General features: G+C 39.8%; 1 protein-coding gene across 1 annotated transcript; it reads left to right on the top strand.

Annotated features, from left to right (window-relative positions):
• The first annotated feature begins 3,455 nt into the window (after positions 1-3,455).
• On the top strand, positions 3,456-21,837 carry LOC109476204 (trichohyalin-like). The gene is made up of 3 exons (XM_019777088.1): positions 3,456-3,537; positions 18,875-19,515; positions 21,341-21,837. Exons 2-3 carry the CDS (start codon positions 18,967-18,969, stop codon positions 21,503-21,505), a joined length of 714 nt encoding a protein of 237 aa, XP_019632647.1. The 5' UTR covers positions 3,456-3,537; positions 18,875-18,966; the 3' UTR covers positions 21,506-21,837.
• Positions 21,838-22,044: the final 207 nt, after the last annotated feature.

Genomic DNA, 22,044 nt, shown 5'->3' with positions numbered 1-22,044 from the left:
CATTCGGTGCGCACTAAAATTCCTGACACCTTCTTTCTAATAGTTGTTGCACTTGATATTGTCAAACAACACGCATGTACGTCTTGGATCTTCCGCAGGCATACACAACGTAGTTAAGTTGTGATTAAATGTAGTCATTTAGTATTCATGGTGACGTTATTAGTTTAAATTTGTGACTCGTCAGAGAAAACAAAGAAAATTTAATTGTTTAACACTTAAATGTTTGTTTTATTCACATGTAACTTTGTAACTTTTTAATTTTGTAACACACCAATGTTCAATTGATATTTGCTATCAATGTATCGATAAACATTTATTGATATGTGTTGTTTATGACTTATACGGCTTGATGAATGATGCTTAGCCGTTAACCCTCAACAGTACACCTTCCCGGACTGATTAATCTGTACACCTGGGGTCCGCGCGGACCCCAGAACAGTTTTTTGATAATTTTTAGAAATTATCAACATGCTACAAGCTCAATTGTTTTGCAAACTGATGTGGGAACCTCTGTGTCCACTTAACATACAAAAATCGTACATTTTGAACTTTTTCTATTTTTGGTGAAGAAAAGAAAACAAGAAGAAATACTCGATTTTTAAACCCATTTCAGACTGAAGGGGCTTTTGAGGCCCAACTTTGATCTGAGATAGCGGCTAAACGGCTTGCGCTAGAAGTATCAAATTTGGAGACCTTTCCTAAAATGTCCCTGAAAAAAAGTTCATATTAGTTGAATACTAGTAAGTTGATGTTTTTTTGTGTTGCCATGGCAACGGGTTTCTAGCAGGCAGTTTTTTTGAAAATAGATTGAAGTAATTTTGGTTTAAACATAAAAATTTTGTATTAAATTACACTTCTTTTCCAACATTAATAACATCTTCCATAATTAAATATAAGTTAAATCATTTAATATGCATAGAATATGCTAATTTGACGACGTCATTGTTCAAAATCCAATATGGCGGACTATATTATTAGCTCTGACGTCATATGATGTCAGAATTACACCAAAGTTATTAAAATTTAATTCTATTATTACACCATTCTCTGAAAACTTGGTAGACATACGATGAGTGCATAAAAACATATAAAAACGGAAATAAGGTAATGTATAAGAACGCCAGTGTGTCCATTATGATCGAAAGCCGGCTGGGGTCCGCGCGGACCCCAACAGAAAATCAGATATAATTTTTTTCATAAATGGTAGAAACGGAGTTTTCTGCACTGTATTCAAAGACAACTTTGTGGGTGACAATTACCTAAAATTTCAGAAAAAAATCTTTAGAAACAAAAAAGACATTACAGAATATATAGTGCTGGGGTCCGCGCGGACGCCAGGTGTACTGTTTAGGGTTAAAACAGGGCTAGCTTTCACATTAAAACACATTAGAAACGAAGACACAATGTGTACAGATGCCCAAAGAAATACACTAATAGATGTACTTACTAGACAGAGCAACAGATATATTGCTAAGTATGTATTTTTTTTTATTTTACTATAAGCTAGCTAGGTCATATTGTGGAGAATATAACCTGATATACTAGTAATTCATGCAAATAAGGATCCTATTTGCATACTTAGCGGGCCTCGGAATTAATATAAAATGTGTCAGTCATAAAGGTTAACATCATTTGGCAAAGGTATGAGATCGTTGAAGTCTAGTTGGTCTTGATACATTGTATATGCGTAGGCCAGGCCCTTTACCTGCTCTTTACTGTGCAGTCTATCTTTGACATTGCATATCCGATAGTGCTACTGTGTATCAGCTACTTAATAGATCACCTTTACGATCATCTAAGGTCAACTCTCAAATATTCATTATTACACAGCAATATCTCTCTGAAACTAAGCGATTTAACAACTGATTACGTGATAGTAATAGTGATGATGACGAAAAAATATTAACGTTGGGAAAATACAATTTTCCATTGCCTTTGTCGATTTTTTAAATGCTATTTTCTGATGGAGTTCTGGTGCTTCTTAACTACGATCTTTATGTTAGGTTCCTTCCGCGCCTTCCATAAGGTTATCGTTATGTTAGGTTCTTTCCGCGCATTTTGAAACTTTGAGCTGGCACAGCCAACCTCGCCGAACACTAGCCAACCTTGCGCCCACCTACTCCCAACTATGGATGACGGGCGTTCGGCTAGTGTTCGGGAGGCTAATGTCGTGGATGTGTGACAGGAACTGCCTTTTTATAGTCTAGAGCGTTGTGTTCGCGTGTGGGTGTAAGGTTCACTTAGATATGGACCCCGTGTGATTCCTACATTGTTTGTTTGACCCTTTAATTCAACTTGATCTGTAACTGTGTTACATGCTCTAATCGGCCGCTATTTCGGCCGCTTTTCATAGAGGTCGAGCGTGGAGGAGTGTCAGGGGGTCATAACATAAATACTACTTGCTCACAAATGAAAACAAAGTAATAATTTTTATACACAAGGTAACTCACACAAAGTAAATAAATAAACAAAATGGCAATAACTAATAAATAACTCATAAGTCGTTGTGTCCAAAGTCGTTCAGTCAAAGTCAGTTACGATACTATAGCAGTCTTTTAAAGGTTCTAAGAGTAGGTGCTGCTCTAACATGCTGTGGAAGGGAGTGCAGATTGCCAGGGAGTGCACGTACGTACACGTAGCTTATCTTTTTGCGCGGGGGTGTCACACTGGGGGTCAGGAAAGTTTGACCCCTGATCGATATTTCTTTGCACAGCGCAGTGAGGAGAGTATTTGGATGATCTTTGGGTTCAGCTCACGTGCGCACGAGTGGCGATAGAGAGAGATCATTAAGATCTCCTTTTCCTTGCCACAGAATAACGTTTATACGGATGTGCAACAAAGAATTATAGTCAACATCATCAGTCAAAAGATTCTAGACAAAAACTTGAGAATGGCGATGTTGGAAGCATGTAAACTGTGCACAGCTTTTGCACACTGGAATGTTGATATTTACCAAGGGTTGTTCAACTTTGAAACATTTCATCATCAGAAATGTGTATCAATATTTTGCTAAGGGCTCGTCTCAATCAATCGTCAATGTATTCGAAGTGAAATCTGATTGCTATGCCACGCACAGAGTAGCCAGTAGGGTATAGAGTGCCCTATCCACTGGCAATAGAATATTGTCTCTAATTATTAGGGCAACTAGATATAGTGATAGATTGTACCGAATATACCACCAAATTAAGAAAATCAGCAATATCTTCTCTCGTAAAAAAATGTAAAAAAAATTCACCTAATTGAAATAACTGGTCTATGATATAGTACACATAAATAGTAAACAGTTGCAGGAGTCGTGGCTACCATTTGTCTGACGTCAGGGAGTTTCCATCACATGACATTTACATCATGTGATCTGGTTTGCGGTTGGTCAACGTTGCTTGTTTAACATTTAGTCAATGATGTCATCTATTGGATACGCCTTTATATATACTTCTAAGAAGCCATTGTGTTTTGACTAAACAGAACGCAGTCTTCACCAACAGATGAAAATGAGCCTTACGTGAACGCTGGTCAACGTATGTTGATAAGATTTTGGTAAGTCACAGTTTCCTTCTCTGTCATGATTATGTAGGACAAGTTTATCTATGGGAGGTTTATAAATGACTTTTTATAATACGTAACGCTGCAACATGAACCATTACTATGCAACATGTACCATACAACGATAATGCTGTGATTTTTAAACAGACCTTTGTACGCGTTGTTATGTTAAGTTAAATTCGCGACCACGTTGCCGTTTGATTAAATATCAAGGTACATATTTCACGTAGAAAGCTTAATTTGATAGTTGTCTGATTGCAATCAGAGGTTCAATAATTGCTTAGCCAAGGTTGTAATGTCTTTGTGTTACTTGTTGGCAGGTTCGTATATTGGTTTAGACTTTATATTGTGAGAAGGTGTGACTGGATCACTATGGTATGTGGCATGTTGGTAGAACGTCAACATTCAAAGGTCAAGCTTGATTACGGGGGCTCTCCAGGTTACCACAACATGGTTTCTGAGTTTTAAATCTCGTGTTGCGCTTCGGTAATCTCTCGACGGTAGAAAGATCTTGTGGTTTTAAATAAGTAGATTTCTCGGAACCATAGAACCGGGTCAGCAAGCTGAATTGTGACCCGAATATGACAAGAATATTGTGACAGATTGATCTACGTTTGTGCGTGTTGATGGGATAGGATGGAGAGGGAGTCCCAGAATAGATCTACGGACCATCAAAACACAATAACTTAAAAAGAACAAAAAAACATAAAATATTCTTTTCATGGCGAATATATTTGTTTCTTGAACTCTTGTTTATTTATTCAATTGTTTTAACTTGACAACTAGTATGTATATATCTGACTTCCGTGCGTTTGGGGCCGCATTTTTTATACGGTCCTTGTAACCGTGTAAATATGCAAATATTTTCGTTTAAGAACGCATCCAAAGCAACGTCACCTATGATCTACAGTGTAATATAGTTAAAACCCTCCAGGTATTTTTTGTTATGGAGTTCTGGGACCCCCCTCTGAGACCCTCAAAAATCTAACAATTTATGGCTGAAAATTACCAAAATTACAATGGACACCATGGAAATTCTAAAGATGATATGAACATGGGGTTTCGCCAAAAAGCAGTTATTCAAGCAACTGGATATGATTTTGAAAACGTCAGACGTTTCAGCTAGTATCCACTAGCTTTCGTCAGTGACTGAGAGACCAGAGGGGAAATGCAGGTTTATAAGCACAACCTATTGATTGATATGCAAATAACGTGAAGACAAATTTTTTGGAAGTCGAAAAAGGAACAAAAGTCAGAAAAGTCAAGACAAGATGATGCAAATTAGTCTGAAAGCTCCTGTTGTACAGAACAGGAGCTTAAGTGTTGTCTGTCCTCGGGGCTGGGAGTGCCAAATCTCAAGTGCCGGAAAGATCGACCCGTAGCCCCCTTCCCTGTTGAGGGTGGGGTTGTACATTCTTTCATATATTGCCTCTTTAACACCCCGTTCCCACCAGCGTGTTTCGCGGTCTAAGATATCCGTGGACTCGAGTTTGAAAGAGTGACCCTGGTTGTGTTGTAGGTGGTGGAAAATAGCTGAGTAGTAGCCGTTGGCACTAGATCGGCAATGTTCTTTGTACCTTACTTTGAGCGGTCGACTTGTCTCTCCGATGTAGGTGTTGTTACAATTGGGCTCCTCACATTTGAGTCTGTAAATAACAATCGCCTTGGTACCTTTGTGAGGTCGGTCCTTAGGGTGTACCAGTCTTTGTCTGAGGGTTGAGTGAGGTTTGAAGTTAGTGGCTATGTTGAAGTTTTGGAAGATCCGTCGGAGTTTCTCATATACTCCTTGGACATACGGAATAGTGATGTCGGCCTTGTTTTGTTGGTCAATGGTTTGCACTTCTGAGTTTTCTTAGACTGATCTGAAGGTTTGAGCGCTTTGTTGAAAGTCCAGTTTTGGTAGCCACATTTAGCCAGGGCACCTCGAAGGTGTCTATGTTCGTCCGTTTTGGCTTGGTCTGAAGTGATAATGTTGTCTGCACGATGGAAGAGAGTTTTGATCACTGCTAGTTTGTGTTCCAAAGAGTGGTGGGAATCAAAGGCCAGGTATTGATCAGTGTGGGTTGGTTTCATGTACACTTCGAAACGAAGGTTACCATCTTCCTCTACGATAGTTTTGGTGTCTTGGAAAGGGAGCATATTGTCATGACTTGGCTCCTGTGTGAACTTGATGTTGTCATCTATCTACTTAAGCTCCTGTTCTGTACAACAGGAGCTTTCAGACTAATTTGCATCATCTTGTCTCGACTTGTCTGACTTTTGTTCCTTTTTCGACTTCCAAAAAATTTGTCTTCACGTTATTTGCATATCAATCAATAGGTTGTGCTTATAAACCTGCATTTCCCCTCTGGTCTCCCAGTCACTGACGAAAGGTAGTGGATACTAGCTGAAACGTCTGACGTTTTCAAAATCATATCCAGTTGCTTGAATAACTGCTTTTTGGCGTATCGTATTACCTGGATGTCTAACCTTCATCGACGTAACATGGGGTTTCTTTTGTCACATAGCATGGTTCTTCTACTTTTACAAAACAAAAATTGAAGATGCAACATTGAAGCTAAAAGGGTATACCAGGGGGTTAACAGAACCAATGACATCAGAACTTCAATCTTTCTAAATTTTAGTCATTCTCCGTCACGCGGCTATTTTGATAAACCATTTTACCGTTGCTGGAGAGAGAAACATCTGCTGATTGAAAAACAAGTGTTGTTTATTTGGGCCACGCATAACGCGGGCCGTGAATAGAGGGTCTTTATGGGGGATTTTCGGGGGGTTTCGACCATAATAAATTAAGTAACAACGTCTCCTTATGGGGTAAATCATGGACATTTTCTGTGCAGCTGCATGGGATCAATGGACAACTGTTAAAAAATGCTAAAAATAATTAGAAATATTCGTTGGGGTTCTACATGGGGGATAAAAGGATACTTTAAAGGGAAATTAAACTGATTTTACACAATTTATCACATTTTATATCTAATGTCCATTAGTAAGTACCTTTGAAAATCAATTTTGTGCATTCACTGTGCTAAATAATATGGAGGCTATGTATGGGGGTTATCAGAACACCGTATGTGAAACTAGCTACCATATACACAAGCCGCATGGGTGCATACACGTAGATATCAAGTCAAGTCAAAGTTTATTGCACAACAATTGTCACGGGTACAATGTATGGCAAATAATAGAATTACTAGTTGGTATGTGTCTAACATAATACTATATATATGGACACGGACATTGCATCTGACAGAGTATTATAAAGAACTACTGGCTAGAGAATATTTCGACTCTACACGTACATTCTACATTACGCTAAACTATACACATGAAGGGTACAGTGAGTAGTTGTACCTAAGGCCACACCGACTTACTTTTATGGATGACATCCGCGCGCGCATTGATTTTCGCCTGTCGCCCTCAAAAAAAAAAAAAGATCACGTCCACCGATGCTCTGGCCTGGCTCTAGGCCTGGGTAGTCCATGGTAGTTAGCGACAATACGGAGCCGAGCACCCAGGCTATCGAAGCTCCACGACTCAAGAACTCAGTACCGATTCATAAATTCCGCAAAAGGCCAGCATGTGCCGTCTTGTCGTATGTACGTCGCTAAGTACTGCCGCGAATTTACAATACCAGCTTTGTATTCCTGTGGCTTAGTAGCATTTTATTTTGGGCCGGAGTGTTTTTATTCGCCCGCGCGCACTAGTTTGGGGGTCTTCAGAGGATGTCATCCATAAAATTAAATCAGTGTGGCCTAATTATACTGTTCTATGGCTACTAAACAGAGTGTATACTAAGTTACGTACCAGGAATGTTACAATTCTACATATAAATGCTACCAAACGCTACACATGTAGTTGATAAAAAAAAAGTTCAGTGACTCTACTTATGCAGCTATTCTAAGACGTCTTTTTTGCATGGCATTATAAATGTATTGACCTACATATACAGAAAATGTGTCTGGACATGACATAAGTACATGGAACGTCTCTCTAGATGTGTTGGGTAATGTTTTAGTAGTCTTACATCGGATCATCTGCATTAATTTGTGTCTCTCTTCGTCGTATGTGGGGCATGTCATCAGAAAAAGATATTCGTCTTCAACTCCATCTTTGCACGTAGGACATAGTCACTGACTGGCTGTTATATTGTTGTGTCTGCCTTTTTCAATGTCTAGGCAGTGTGCTCCGATTCTTAATTTTGTGGTATTAACTATAAAGGATTTTTTTTTGAACAGATAGAAGATAGTTCTCGATGTGAAAGTTCTTTTTTTATTTTTGAGTATGTTTCAAGTTTTTTAAAGCTATTTATCTTTTGCCTCCAGCCAGATAGAAATCGGTCCTTAAGGCGCTCTTTGAAAATAAATCCGAAATATTTGGCATCTGTAGTGGGATTCAACCAAATATTTTGGAAACCATGTCTACAGAGTGTGTCTCGTACATGGACTACCCAGTCTTGCTCTTGTCTAACGGCTTCGTGATATGCTTTCTTAACTATTCTGTCATCAGGGAGGTTGTTAAGTCTTATCCAATATTTGATCAGTTGCGTCTGGGTATCTATGTACAGTGGGAATACGCCTAATTCGCCCCTTACAGCAGCGTTCACTGAACTTTTAGGGACGCGGAGAAGTATCTTACAGAAGTTTAGCAGAACGTATTCTAAGTCGGAAATCTCGTAAGAAATAGTAGGCTGGACTACTGTTATGTTTTGGTTACCTAGTGTTTTGGAATGGTATATAATATCTAACTTGTCATTGTAGTTACTAAGTCGGACAAGAATAGGGCGGTTAGATGATGACATAGATGAATCGGATTGTTTCCCAACACGGCGAACCTTGCTGATATTTACATTCCTACCCAATATCGGAAATATAATATTGGATACGTAAGTTCTTACGTTTTCATAGGGACATTCAGTAGATACAAGTATTTCAAATTGACAATCTAGCAATAGGCAAATTCAACTAAAGGCCACTGAAAATAGAGGTTAGCCAAATTATATATACTCAAACTCAGGCTTCCATTTTTGAATTAAATGAACCATTTAGCATTTACATCTGGTTCTTCTCAGCTTATAAGATAAGGAAACCAATTCATAAAAAAACTGTCATCTAATAACAAATCAGCAGTAAATTTTACCAGATAAAAATCCAAGACCAGTTTAATGTTAAAGTTGCGTTACAACATAAATCCAAACAAGAAAAGTATCTCCATCATTGACTATACCATCATCGACTATTCCTTGACATATTTATAACAATTCAGGCCTAAATTACTGGATATTGTTATTATGCAAGCATTTGGTAAATTCAATTTTTCAAGTACTCTTATGGTAGCAGAACATAGTTTTCGCCCTATGGGGATTTCTATAGTTAAGGACCCCAAGATGACTCACATCGACGCGGTAAAAATTATAGTAGGGTGCACTTCACAAATACGAAAATCGAATATGTTTGAGAAGAAGGTATAAACTACAAAATATCTGGACACCAAAAAATCCTGTCTGCGAGTCTGCTCGTAACGTACACTTTGAAATCGCCCTCTACGGACGTGACCTAAACTGCAGCCGACTCAGCCGGGAAAGCCAGTTGAGTAATACGGCGCATTTATACACGGACTGCAAAACCTTCACAATTCAAATCATACAGTCTCAAACCCGATACATTCCTTCACCACACAGCGCAATTTACATCTGGCTGACGCTTTTATCAGGTTTTCTACCCAGCCTTCAAGAATATTCTCTGCACTACTTTCTATACTCGCGTCATAGACCCGGGGGTCGCCCATTAACCCTCTACAGAACACCTTCCCGGACTGATTAATCTGTACACCTGGGGTCCACGCGGACCCCAGAACAGTTTTTGCTAATTTTTAGAAATTATCAACATGCTACCAGCTCAATTGTTTTGCAAACTGATGTGGGAACCTCTGTGTTCACATTACATACAAAAATCATACATTTTGAACTTTTTCTATTTTTTGGTGAAGAAAAGAAGCCAAGAAGAAATACCCGATTTTTAAACCCATTTCAGACTGAAGGGGCTTTTGAGGCCAAACTTTGATCTCAGATAGCGGCTAAACGGCTTGCGCTAGAAGTATCAAATTTGAGACCTTTCCTAAAATGTCTCTGGAAAAAGGTTCATATTAGTTTAATACTAGTAAGTTGATGTTTTTTTGTGTTGCCATGGCAACGGGTTTCTAGCAGGCGTTTTTTTTGAAAATAGAAGTAATTTTGGTTTAACCGTGTGTCACCAGGTCCTACTCCACAAACAAAGATTTAATGGTATTCAGGGCATGGCACTGACATGGTTTCACTCATACCTGTCAGACCGGACACAGACGACAGTTATTATTGGGGTGAACAGTGACTTTCTGAACATATCTGTCGGAGTTCCCCAAGGCTCGGTCCTTGGGCCGTTACTGTTCATAATATACATTAACGACTTACCGGATCAGATCATACATGGACATATAGTTCTTTATGCCGATGACACTGCACTCTTCTTTGCAGCTAAATCGGTTTCCGAAGTTAATAAGGCCTTGAATGCAGACCTTCAGAACATTTAAAAGTGGCTTGAAACAAACAGACTCACACTTAACATCAGCAAGTGCAAAGCGATGCTCTTCGGCACTTGTAACAGGCTGCACCTAGGAAGCGAACAGTTAAAAACATATCTATCTGGAAAGTGTCTTGAAGTAGTATCCAGTTTTAAGTATCTGGGGATCTGGCTTGACCCATGTCTGACATGGCAATGCTATATTGAGAAGTTGACAAACTCCGTGTCTGCAAGACTAGGTGTTCTTTGGCGACTCGTTTCTGTTCTACCACAAACCACTTTAACAATGTTGTTTAATTGCTTGATATTACCGAAACTTGATTATTGCGATGTAGTATTGGGTAATTGTGGGCTTATCAGACAAGCTACAAAAGTTCCAAAACAGAGCAGCAAGAATAATACTAGGTTTACCATACAGATCACATGTCAGCTCTGATCATCTATCCAGCCTTGGCTGGAAAGATTGTCTTCACGTCGTCATATGCATCTCCTACAAACTGTACGAAAGTCGATAAACAACCAGTTGCCAGAGTACCTAGATATCTTTAACCGAACCCTAGAAACCCACAACTACTCCACCCGACACAGTATGAACCAGTCCCTGCGACTTCCTAAAGCTAGGTTGGAATGTGGCAAGAAAACCTTTGCTTATCGAGGTGCAGTGGGCTTGAATAAACTCCCACCCGGTGTTAGAACTGCACCGTCGATACAGACGTTCAAAACACTGTATGCTCAAAGTGACCTCTGACTTCCCTCCCTTATTACGACCTGGCATGACCCCGATTACGAGTAATGGATCACGATTATGATTTGTTTTTGGTGTAAATATTGTTGTATTTCCGTGTATATATGTGTTGTACCCAGGGCCACTCTGAAAAGCAGTGCTATGACACTGAGTAGTGCCACCCTGGTAAAAGAATACAGAAATAAATAAATAAACATAAAAATTTTCTGAGTTTTATATTAAATTACACTTTTTTCCAACATTAATAACATCTTACATAATTAAATATTATAAGTTAAATCATTTAATATGCACAGAATATGCTAATTTGATGACGTCATTGGTCAAAATCCAATATGGCGGACTATATTATTAGCTCTGACGTCATATGACGTTATTATAGAATGGTTTATTATTATTATTATGCGATACAAACTCATCGCAGCTGTTTAGCTGAATTGCGAGTTCATGTACATGTGCATACAAATTTCAAGTTGACATATACAATCAATGTACATATTTAAAAGATGCAATACATATTTAAAAGACGAAGTCCATATATAAAAATATACAATCACATATTTAGAAGCTACCAATTAATAACAAAGATACCAATTAATATTATAATCTACGCCACAATTATCTAAATGCCATTGTTTAACAGGTTTACAATATACGGTAGAGGGCTATTCTGGTAGCGTTTAGTACGTGCTGGCAATGGATCGTATTTGTGACTTTGTCTGGTAACCCTCCCAGTGACTTTGCCCCTTTGTTGAGGTAACCACTGTTTGTAAGTGTCAGACTTGGACAGGGTCTTGCCGAACTTGTAGCACAGGGTTTCCCTTCTGTCATGCAGAGTTTGTAGGTTCAGGGTTTTGCATGACTGGTCGTAGGGTAGGTTGTGGCCAAGAATGATCTTAGTTGCGCGTCTCTGGATCCTTTCGATCTTCCGTCGTTGCGTTGTCGTGAGACCTGGGTGCCATACAGGAGCCCCATATTCTAATACAGGGCGAATAAAGCATGTATATACTGTTACAAGATCATCTGCAGGCACGTTGAATTGTCGGAGACGGCATAACAGGTGAAGTCTTTGGCTTCCTTTCTTTGTTACCTCTGCAACGTGAGTGTCCCATCTCAGGTCTGACTGGAACGTAACGCCAAGACACTTTGCGGTTTTCACGACCTCGAGCACGTGACCGTTGATGCTGAGAGGGGGTGGTGGGGAAGGGTTGCGGCAGAAGCAAACATGGACGGTCTTGCATTTACCTGGGTTTAGTTTCATGTTGTTCTTATCAGACCATGTTGATAGTTCATTGAGGTCGTTTTGTAGACGGGACTGATCGGAAAGGAGTCTTGACTCGATAAGGTTAAGGTCGTCCACAAATGCCCAGGTGGGGGATTGAATGTTATCAGTTGAACTGTTTGTATGGGCAATGAAGACGATTGGGCCCAATTTAGTACCCTGGGCGAGACCACACGTGAGTTGTTTTGATTCTGACAGAACTCCGTGGTACCTGGTCCGTTGACTGCGTCCTGAGTGGAAGTTGGCTATCCACGGTAAAATCCCAGGTCTGACTCCCAGATCCAACAGGTGTTTCATTGCCATAGTGTGTTCTACAAGGTCAAACGCCTTGCTGTAATCTGTAAGTACCCAGGTGCTACAATTCCCCCGAACATCCGCAGTTTTGTAGAGTTGATTAGCAAGACTAACCAGGCAATGTGTGGTTGAGCGGCCCCTCAAACACCCGAACTGGACTGGGGAAATGTTCCCAACGGTGTCCTGTAAGACCCATGCAGCCTCAAAGCTTTCGCACACTTTCGCGATAAGGGACGTCAGCGAAACAGGACGCAGTTTGTCAATGTCTGGTGGGTCAGACTTCGGCAGTGGCACAACAACCGCTTCTTTCCATTCCTGAGGAACACAGCCTTCTCGCAGGGAGGAGTTAAGGATGTCGGTTATGGGAGTGCTTAGCTCGTATGCGAACTCCTTTAGAAGCCTACCACTGATTCCATCTGGGCCTGGAGCTTTACTAGTTTTCACAGCCTGTAATTTCTTGTACATCTGCCAGGGGTGGACTGTTGGAGGCGGGCTTGCTGGGAGAAATGCTGGAAGCTGGGACAGGTCCAGCGGTGGCAAGGACGTCGTAATGTCAGTGAAGGTCTTGTTGATTTTGTTCGCGATATCATGATGGTTGTCGGGGTCAATCCCCTCAACTCGAACTGTCATTTCCTTTCTCTGACCACCGGTTAGAACCTTCAGTTCTCTGAACCAGGCTCTAGGATTCTCCTTTTTAAGTTTCTGGACTCTAGTCTTGTAGAATTGGCTCTTGGCACACTTTATCCCTCTCTGAATCTTATTTCGGAGCTTGCGCCATTCTTCCCACTTTCCATCATTGAAAGCACTTTGCCTGAGTTTGATGGCAGACTTAAGGCCTGGGGAAATCCAGGGTTTGTCCCGTATGTGGATCCTTACAGACTTTGTTGGGAAATATGTTGCTATCGCTTGTTGCAGTGTACAGTAGAAAGCTGACGCTTTGTTTTGTGTGCCCTGCTCCTCTGTCACCTCTTGCCACGAGTACTGGGTAACCCACTGACCGAAGGCACGTATGCTAGAGTCCTTCATCGGCCGAGTCTGTTGTTTCATGGATCTGTTGTTGACTGCCCAGTGCTTTGATTTCAACAGCACAATGTTGTGGTCGCTACGACCCAGGGGTGAAGTTGCAGAGGGAGGGTTGTAGAATTTGGAGAGGTTAGTGAGGATAAGATCAAGAGTACTGTTTAGCCTTAGGCTAGTAGGTACATTCACAATTTGCTTGATGTCATTACCAGCACATACGTCAGAGACATCCATGCGATTAAAGTCACCCAATATCATGATTCCTAAATCGACGTACTGAGATCTAAGCATGTCAACAGTATCAATTAAGTGCTGCCTTAACCCTCAACAGAACACCTTCCCGGACTGATTAATCTGTACACCTGGGGTCCGCGCGGACCCCAGAGCAGTTTTTTGCTATTATTTAGAAATTATTAACATGCTACCAGCTCAATTGTTTTGCAAACTGATGTGGGAACCTCTGTGTCCACATTACATACAAAAATCATACATTTTGAACTTTTTCTATTTTTTGGTGAAGAAAAGAAGACAAGAAGAAATACCCGATTTTTAAACCCATTTCAGACTGAAGGGGCTTTTGAGGCCCAACTTTGATCTCAGATAGCGGCTAAACGGCTTGGGCTAGAAGTATCAAATTTGGAGACCTTTCCTAAAATGTCTCTGGAAAAAAGTTCATATTAGTTTTATACTAGTAAGTTGATGTTTTTTGTGTGTTGCCATGGCAACGGGTAGTTTTTTTGAAAATAGAAGTAATTTTGGTTTAAACATAAAAATTTTCTGAGTTTTATATAAAATTACACTTCTTTTCCAACATTAATAACATCTTACATAATTAAATATAAGTTAAATCATTTAATATGCATAGAATATGCTAATTTGATGACGTCATTGGTCAAAATCCAATATGGCGGACTATATTATTAGCTCTGACGTAATATGACGTCATAATTACACCAAAGTTATTAAAATTTAATTCTATTACTACACCATTCTCTGAAAACTCGGTAGACATACGATAAATGCATAAAAACATATAAAAACGGAAATAAGGTACAAAATGTAATGTATAAGAACGCCAGTGTATCCATTATGATCGAAAGCCGGCTGGGGTCCGCGCGGACCCCAAAAGAAAATCAGATATAATTTTTTTTATAAATGGTAGAAACGGCGTTTTCTGCATTGTATCAAGAGACAACTTTGTGGGTGACAATTACCTAAAATTTCAGAAAAAAATCTTTAGAAACAAAAAAGATATTACAGAATATATAGTGCTGGGGTCCGCGCGGACCCCAGGTGTACTGTTTAGGGTTAACGTGTCTTCACTTGGAGACTGAGGTGGGGCATACACTACACAAGTAATAATTGACGTAACCATTCTAGGGAGGCGCCTGGGCCTTAACATGAGCCACATGCATTCAACATTATCAGGTACTTCAATTGTAGTCAGTTTACGTGCAACAATACTATCTCTAACATACAAGGCAACTCCCCCTCCACGTTTGTCATGTCTGGATTTACAGAACTCGTTGTACCCATCAACTGACCAAAGGTCAACGGGAGCGTCATCACTGAACCACGTTTCTGAAACAGCTGCTACATCAATATTTTCATTTAACAATACTGTTTGAAACTCGTCTAGTTTATTTGCCAAGGAGCGAGCATTGCAAAGAAGAACAGTTGGCACAACAATCTGACATTCAGTCTTAGAGTTCGTAGTTGAAACAGGTACAACCTGTCGCCGTCTGGAGTAGGTGAGTCTTGGTAGGTTCACAACAGGTATGTCCTTGATGACAGCTGCAGGGGGTTGATCAGGTTCCGCCGGGTTATGGGTTCCTGCAGTCTGATGCCCGGTATGGACGTGAGGCAAAACACTGTCATCAGGAATGCACTGGTGATGGGTTGGTATGTTGATGTGATTTGCAGTGGATTGCAGTGATTTGAATATCAAAGTAGACGCCTGTTCCATTGAGGCTGGCCTGTTTCCAATGGTGGTTGGAATGAGACGTATACGGTTTTTCCCACCTTTACAACCTCTTGGTCTGGTACGCATCTTTAGCAGACCTACCTCTTTGAGTGCTGTCTTCTCTTGTGGCAACAGGTGCTGTGTTAGACTTCGGCAGGCCCGGATGAATCCAGACGTATACCTGTGAAGGGCCGCCATGACTGGTGCACAACTTCGAAGCCACCGATACAGGCCGCATAAAAAACTGCCGGGATGAGGCAAGGATCGTACCCGTAGCAAGTCAGGAGAATTCCCAAAAAGATCAGCAACTGTTCAGACGTACTTAAAACTAGCGTCGATACCAAAACAACTCAATTGTAAGCAACAAAACGTCAATTTTAGGGACAGAGGTAAATACCGCGGCTGCCCCTAAAAGCGCCACCTACCCTGTTTGATACATTCTAGAATTAAAATTTAATTCTATTACTACACCATTCTCTGAAAACGTGGTAGATATACGATGAGTGCATAAAAACATATAAAAACGGAAATAAGGTAATGTATAAGAACGCAAGTGTATCCATTATGATCGAAAGCCGGCTGGGGTCCGCGCGGACCCCAAAAGAAAATCAGATATAATTTTTTATAAACGGTAGAAACGGAGTTTTCTGCCATGTATTGAGAGACAACTTTGTGGGTGACAACTACCTAAAATTTCAGAAAAAAATCTTTAGAAACAAAAAAGATATTACAGAATATATAGTGCTGGGGTCCGCGCGGACCCCAGGTGTACTGTTTAGGGTTGATACTGTTTTCTGCTACCTTATGCCCCCCCCCACCATGCAGAGCCCCCTTATCCGGTATCATTTATGACAACAGTACTATGCATGGTTTTCCTCCAACTTCACAAAAACGGCCATATATTGCCCTTCAGTGCGACATTTTATCTGATCGATTTGTATGATCTGACAGCCCCATGGCCCATTTATGTGTGGTCGAGTAATTAGACAAGACTTGTTTCTGAAAGAAATGAAACATGTCTTCTATCCAAGAATGGTGTTCCTGTTTCTGGGGAACTAAAATTAAGAGAGATGAAAAGTCTCATTTCATATGTAAATTATCATTAGCTCTAACTATAACAGAACTAACTTATTATAGATCACAGACGTATAATATGATATGTTTTAAAATCTAAGAATTAAGTATGAAATGATTTTGATTGAATTTGTTTCACTTAGATTATTAGCAGGTAGAAAATTTAAATCAAGATTTGGTCAATGATGTTTACAATAAATATGCACGGTTCTCCTGATACATTCTAAATTTTCATGCCCCCGCACCCCAGACAAGTCGGTACAAATGAGCCCTGTCAAACTTTTCACATTTTTATGTTTCATTTCTGAAAAGATAAGTTTTGCAAAAAGAGATGCCCGAGGCGGGGGATTGTCACGATTGCGAAGCTTGCAGGAGCGTCTCCAAAGGTGCACTTTTGGAACGCCGTACAAACTAAAATTCTCAATCATAATATATATATATATATGATTAAAACCAACTTCCAGACTATATTGAATATTTATGTCCTACCTGGGCCGCGATTACGTTCGATACGGGTGTTCCGGCCCGTGTGATAACTATCCGTACGGCCTGGGGGTTCTAAACCCGTACGGCCCGGGCCTTCCAAATGTTCCATAGAAAGATTCGAACGCGTTTCGCCCTAACCGTGTGCACCGCTTTCGAAAATTCGAGTACAAACTTTGGACATTTGGAATTGATGTTGTTGCGTTTTAGTGGGCTTACGGACGCCAAATTTTCGCTCATTTCGCATTGAAAGGCGTGTTTTCTTGGGTGGGTATGACATAAATAAAATACAACACGGTGTATTCCGCATCACCCTCGGTCCCAGCCCTCCCGCGGATTGGATCTCCCTCCGGCCTTCGGCCGTCGGGCGATCCGACGCGCGGTCGGGCTGGTACCTCGGGCGATACGGAATACACCGTGTTGTATTCTATATATACTTTCGATACTATTATTTTACAGCCTTTGGTAATCACCTTGATGTCATATAGTCTTAAAGACATTTACGATATGCTCAGTTCATTTAAGATGTTTTTTAAACAATCCAAGTATAAAGCGTTTCATTTAATGATGATTTCATAAATAGCAAATTGTACAAGCTGAAAATGAGCTCTAAATAGAAAATACTAAATTGTTCACTGTTCAGAAAACCAGCAGATGTTTCTTTTTCAAGCAACGGTAAAACCGTTTATCAAAATAGCCGCGTGACGGAGAAAAAGCTGCTTAAAAATGACTAAAATTTAGAAAGATGGAAATCTTGATTTCATTGGTTCTTCAATTTTTGTTTGTAAAAGTAGAAACCCCATGTTCATATCATTATAAGAATAACCGTGGTGTCCATTGTAATTTTAGTAATTTTCAGGCATAAATTGTTAGATTTTTGAGGGTCTAAGAGGGGGGGTCCAAGAACTCCATAACGAAAAATACCTGGAGGGTTTTAACTATATGGCTGTAAATCTTCCCCATCTTCCGACCTCTGCCTGGTTTGGCCTGGTTTTCTTGTGCAATGACTCTTAAAAGTACCATGGAAAACCAATAGAAAATTTAAAATCTAATAAATCTTTCAAGACAGTCTGCATAAGATGTTTATGGGAACGAATTCGAACTGCTTCATTGTATTCATGGTTTGTGTGGCATGAGTACGGAAACAAAGATAAGCGGACGCTAAGAGCCATCTGACGTATAGGCTACATAGGTCTAGGCATAACGTGATTTTTTGTTAACGCTTAACGCTGAATTCTTGATGAGAAATAACGACGATCAAGAATGCTACACGATGAACATATCGAAAACGCTTAACGTTGAGTTAGAGCGCGCCAGTAACGAATAACGGTGAATTGAAATAGCCCACAACGCTTAACCAAAAAAAAAGCATGCAGGCTCTCATCCATTGGGGTACATGTTAGCACGTAGCCCTCTGGAACAGGCTGCCAACTGCTATTAAGACCTGTCCGTCCATGTCCATTTTTAAAATGAAATGTAAGAATTGGCCTGACCTCTGACCCATCCATGCCAACATATAGGACTGGACAATGACAATGACTGGACTGGGCAATGATGTATTTTTTTGTTATTATTACTATTTATTACTGTTATTGGTTAATTACTGTGTTTTCGTTATTATCATTGCCATTATAATTTATTTATTGTTTTCGTTATTATCACTGCCATTATAATTATTTATTGTCTAATTTTTGCATACTAATGTTATTATTTGTATGTGATTGTTGTACTGTGCTGTGTAATACAGGGCCCCGTTGAAAAGCAGTGCCATCACTGAATTGGGTTACCCTGTATAAAAATGACGGAAAATAAAATAAAATAGAATAAAGTTTTGTTGCTGTCTAGGCGTTCTTTATCATCTTGAATTATCTTTTTTTCATTTCTGTTTGTTTTCTTTACCTCTTGCTTTTTAGTTGAATCATACTGAACACCACTTCTGAACCATAAGACTGAACTGGACCCAAAAATGGCCACTCTATCATAATACAAACTAAGGATACAGGACATGGATCAGACTAAGCAAAAGATAGACATGCTAAAGCAGGACATGCGTATGCTGAAGAAGGAATTAGGTGTATTAGAGCAGGAGAGAGAGCTCAAGCAGCATACAGATCAGATTAAACAGGAGATTGATCAGCTTATACAGGAGAGGGATCTGGTTAGGCAGGATAGATTTCAGTTGAAGCAAGAAAGGGATCAGTTGAAGCAGGAGAGAGATCAGTTAAAGCAGGTGACGGATAAGTTGAAGCAGGAGATGGGTCAGTTTAAGCAGGGGAGGGATCAGTTAAAGCAAGAAAGAGATCAGATTAAACAGGAAAGAGATCGATTAAAGCAGGAGACGTTTCAGTTGAAGCAGAAAAAGGATCAGTTGAAAAAGGGGATTGATAGGTTTAAGCTGGAGAGGGATGAGCTCGAGCGGGAGATAGATACGCTGCAGGAGATACGTACTAGGCAGACGTTACTGATGGAGGATGAACATGATAAGCCGAAGAAGACTTGGGACACGTATGCGACAGACAAGAAGAAAACGATGAAGCAGTCCACCAACGACATGGTGGGTCTTTCATGCATACTTAGTACGCTTTTTATGGGTTCACCACACCACGAAGTGGTGTGGTGAAACCATATTGCTTTTTCTGATGTTTCTTCTCCTTCTCCTTCTTCTTGTTCTTCTCCTGCCATTTTTTAAATGGATTCAGCTTCTTCATTTTAGGGCGTAAGGTCCTGAAATTTGGTATGGAGGTACAGTGGGCAAATACCCCTAGGCGTTTTTTGTGATACAGGCTTTTAGAATGGTTTTATTTGAGTTTTTTGGCTGTGTTATAGCAAATGTATTACTGTGTTAGTGTGCCTTGTTTACCACGTTTGGGCATGAGTCATCACAATGGAATGCAGGGCATCAACCAATAGGCATGCAGCTTTCCTCTATTCTTCTTGCTGATTGGCTGTTGGGATTTAACTTGATTAACACCTGCTCAGAGCATTTCCACCTGCACAGAGCATTTCTTGCTGATTGGCTGTTGGGATTTAACTTGATTAACACCTGCACAGATCATTTCCATACTGACAGTATGTCTGTATTCAAGTGTTTTGGTAGGTATTTCAAGCTTTCCTGCTCCAGCATTGGAATGCGGGGCATGGACGTTTTTTTTTTTATTTTGAAAATCAACAGTTTGCATTATGCAATTAAAAATCCTAACCAATAAAGTAGGGAATAGCTATCCAACTGTTGTTTTAGTTGTATTTTACTTCATATTATAGTTATATCAATGTAAATCATTGTTTTCCCTTGTGTTTCTCATTCTTTCCCTGCCATGTCGTAAAATGTGGTGAACCCATCGCTGTATTTGCTCCAAAGCAAATATTGGCCTTTCTAGTTTATTTATGTCATACCCACCCAAGAAAACACGCCTTTCAATGCAAGATGAGCCAAAAGTTGGTGCCACTAAACCCTAAAATGCAACAACATCAATTCCAACGTCTGGATTCTGTATTCGAATTTTCGAAAGGGGCACACGCGGTTAGGGCAAAATCTGTTCGAATCGTTTTATGGAAGCCATGGAAGCGTTCGATAACGGGTTCCGTAAAGTATGGCCTGGTCCAGAACCCGTTATCGAACGTTATCGCGGCCCGGGTATGATATAAAAGGTTGTATTCTTCACACATGTAAGGTTAACATCCTGTCTGTAGTTTTCAAATGTTGTGTCAGAAAATAGTATCCTCTGAAACATGAAAAGTTCTGATTCAACGTTGACCAAATATCCAACGAAAACCGGGAAAAATCAGGGTTTTGCACAGGCATATTACATTCTGCAGAAGTGAATCGGTCAACCTGAAGTTGTATACAGTCATGGACAATCATGTACATAATGTATCTGTGAATAATTTCATCAGGTTGGCAAGCGACTGGAAAATAGATGCAAAAGCAACTGTTTGTTGATTAAAGAACCTTCTTATGCTGATTTCTCCAAGCAATGATTTAAGTATTTATGCTCTATGTAGAGACCATTTTAGGGTCCATCTAGCTTTTTAAAGTGTTAGAACATTTATTGCACTCAGGTAGCCATTTGGTTACCAATTCTCTATTGGTTAGTGGGTTTGGCAGCAGGATAATTATTAAGAGTGTATGTATTAAACCCAGTAAAACTAGTACCATGTATGTTGTAGAATATAGTACAATCATGTATAATGCAAGACGTAGATATAGTCTCACATACCACTGTATTTTCTTTCTTATGTTGTTTGTAACTGCAATTAGCCCTCGGACAAGTATTTGCAATAAACTTTAAAAATTCAATTCCAGAATGTGGTAACAGACATGGATAATAGATTTTTTAAGAAAGTCACTGACGGTTTTTATTATTTTTTTTTCTTCCCAGAAGCAACCTCAAACTAAGGTACGCAGGGGACAGGCGAGATTGGAGAAGAAGAAACGGCAAGAGGAGAGACACAGACAGAAAGTAGTCGGTAACAGACAACCGGAGGAGCAAAATGAAGATGCCAACACAGTTCTCGTTAAGGACATGAGCTTACTCAGCATATAATATAATAATAAAGCCATCCAGAAACAATGTACATGCATAGGTTATAATATAGGAGATTAGAGTCTATCTCTTATACCATCTCTGGCAAAAATTAAGCAGAAATATTTAAAGGTATTTGAAACTTCTCAACCATCCATTTGAAAGTGACATCTTTGCAAGACGTATCTACATGTACATGTAGTACATGTACATGTACTTTCAGCATGAATTTCTGTGTGTGTAACAACCATTTGCTGTCTTTCAGTTAGATGTATCATGTACAGAATGAATTTCCTTACGAACAGTTGTGTTATTGTTTTTATGGGTTCACCACACCACGAAGTGGTGTGGTGAAACCATATTGCTTTTTCTGATGTTTCTTCTTCTCCTCCTCCTTCTTCTCCTACCATTTTTTAAATGGATTCAGCTTCTTCATTTTAGGGCCCAAGGTCCTGAAATTTGGTATGGAGGTACAGTGGGCAAATACCCCTAGGCGTTTTTTTAAATTATTGTGATACAGGCTTTTAGAGTGGTTTTATTTGAGTTTTTTGGCTGTGTTA

The sequence above is a fragment of the Branchiostoma belcheri genome, unplaced genomic scaffold (genome assembly GCF_001625305.1).
Source record: "Branchiostoma belcheri isolate BF01 breed outbred unplaced genomic scaffold, Haploidv18h27 scaffold368, whole genome shotgun sequence".
Taxonomy (NCBI): domain Eukaryota; kingdom Metazoa; phylum Chordata; class Leptocardii; order Amphioxiformes; family Branchiostomatidae; genus Branchiostoma; species Branchiostoma belcheri.
This window is presented reverse-complemented; position numbering and strand designations above follow the sequence as displayed.

Bases quoted from the DNA above. Each gene is read 5' to 3' on its own strand.
- LOC109476204 (XM_019777088.1), top strand. From the start codon at position 18,967: ATGGATCAGACTAAGCAAAAGATAGACATGCTAAAGCAGGACATGCGT. The intron at 19,516-21,340 runs GTGGGTCTTTCA...TTTTCTTCCCAG, and splicing joins AGCAGTCCACCAACGACATG to AAGCAACCTCAAACTAAGGT.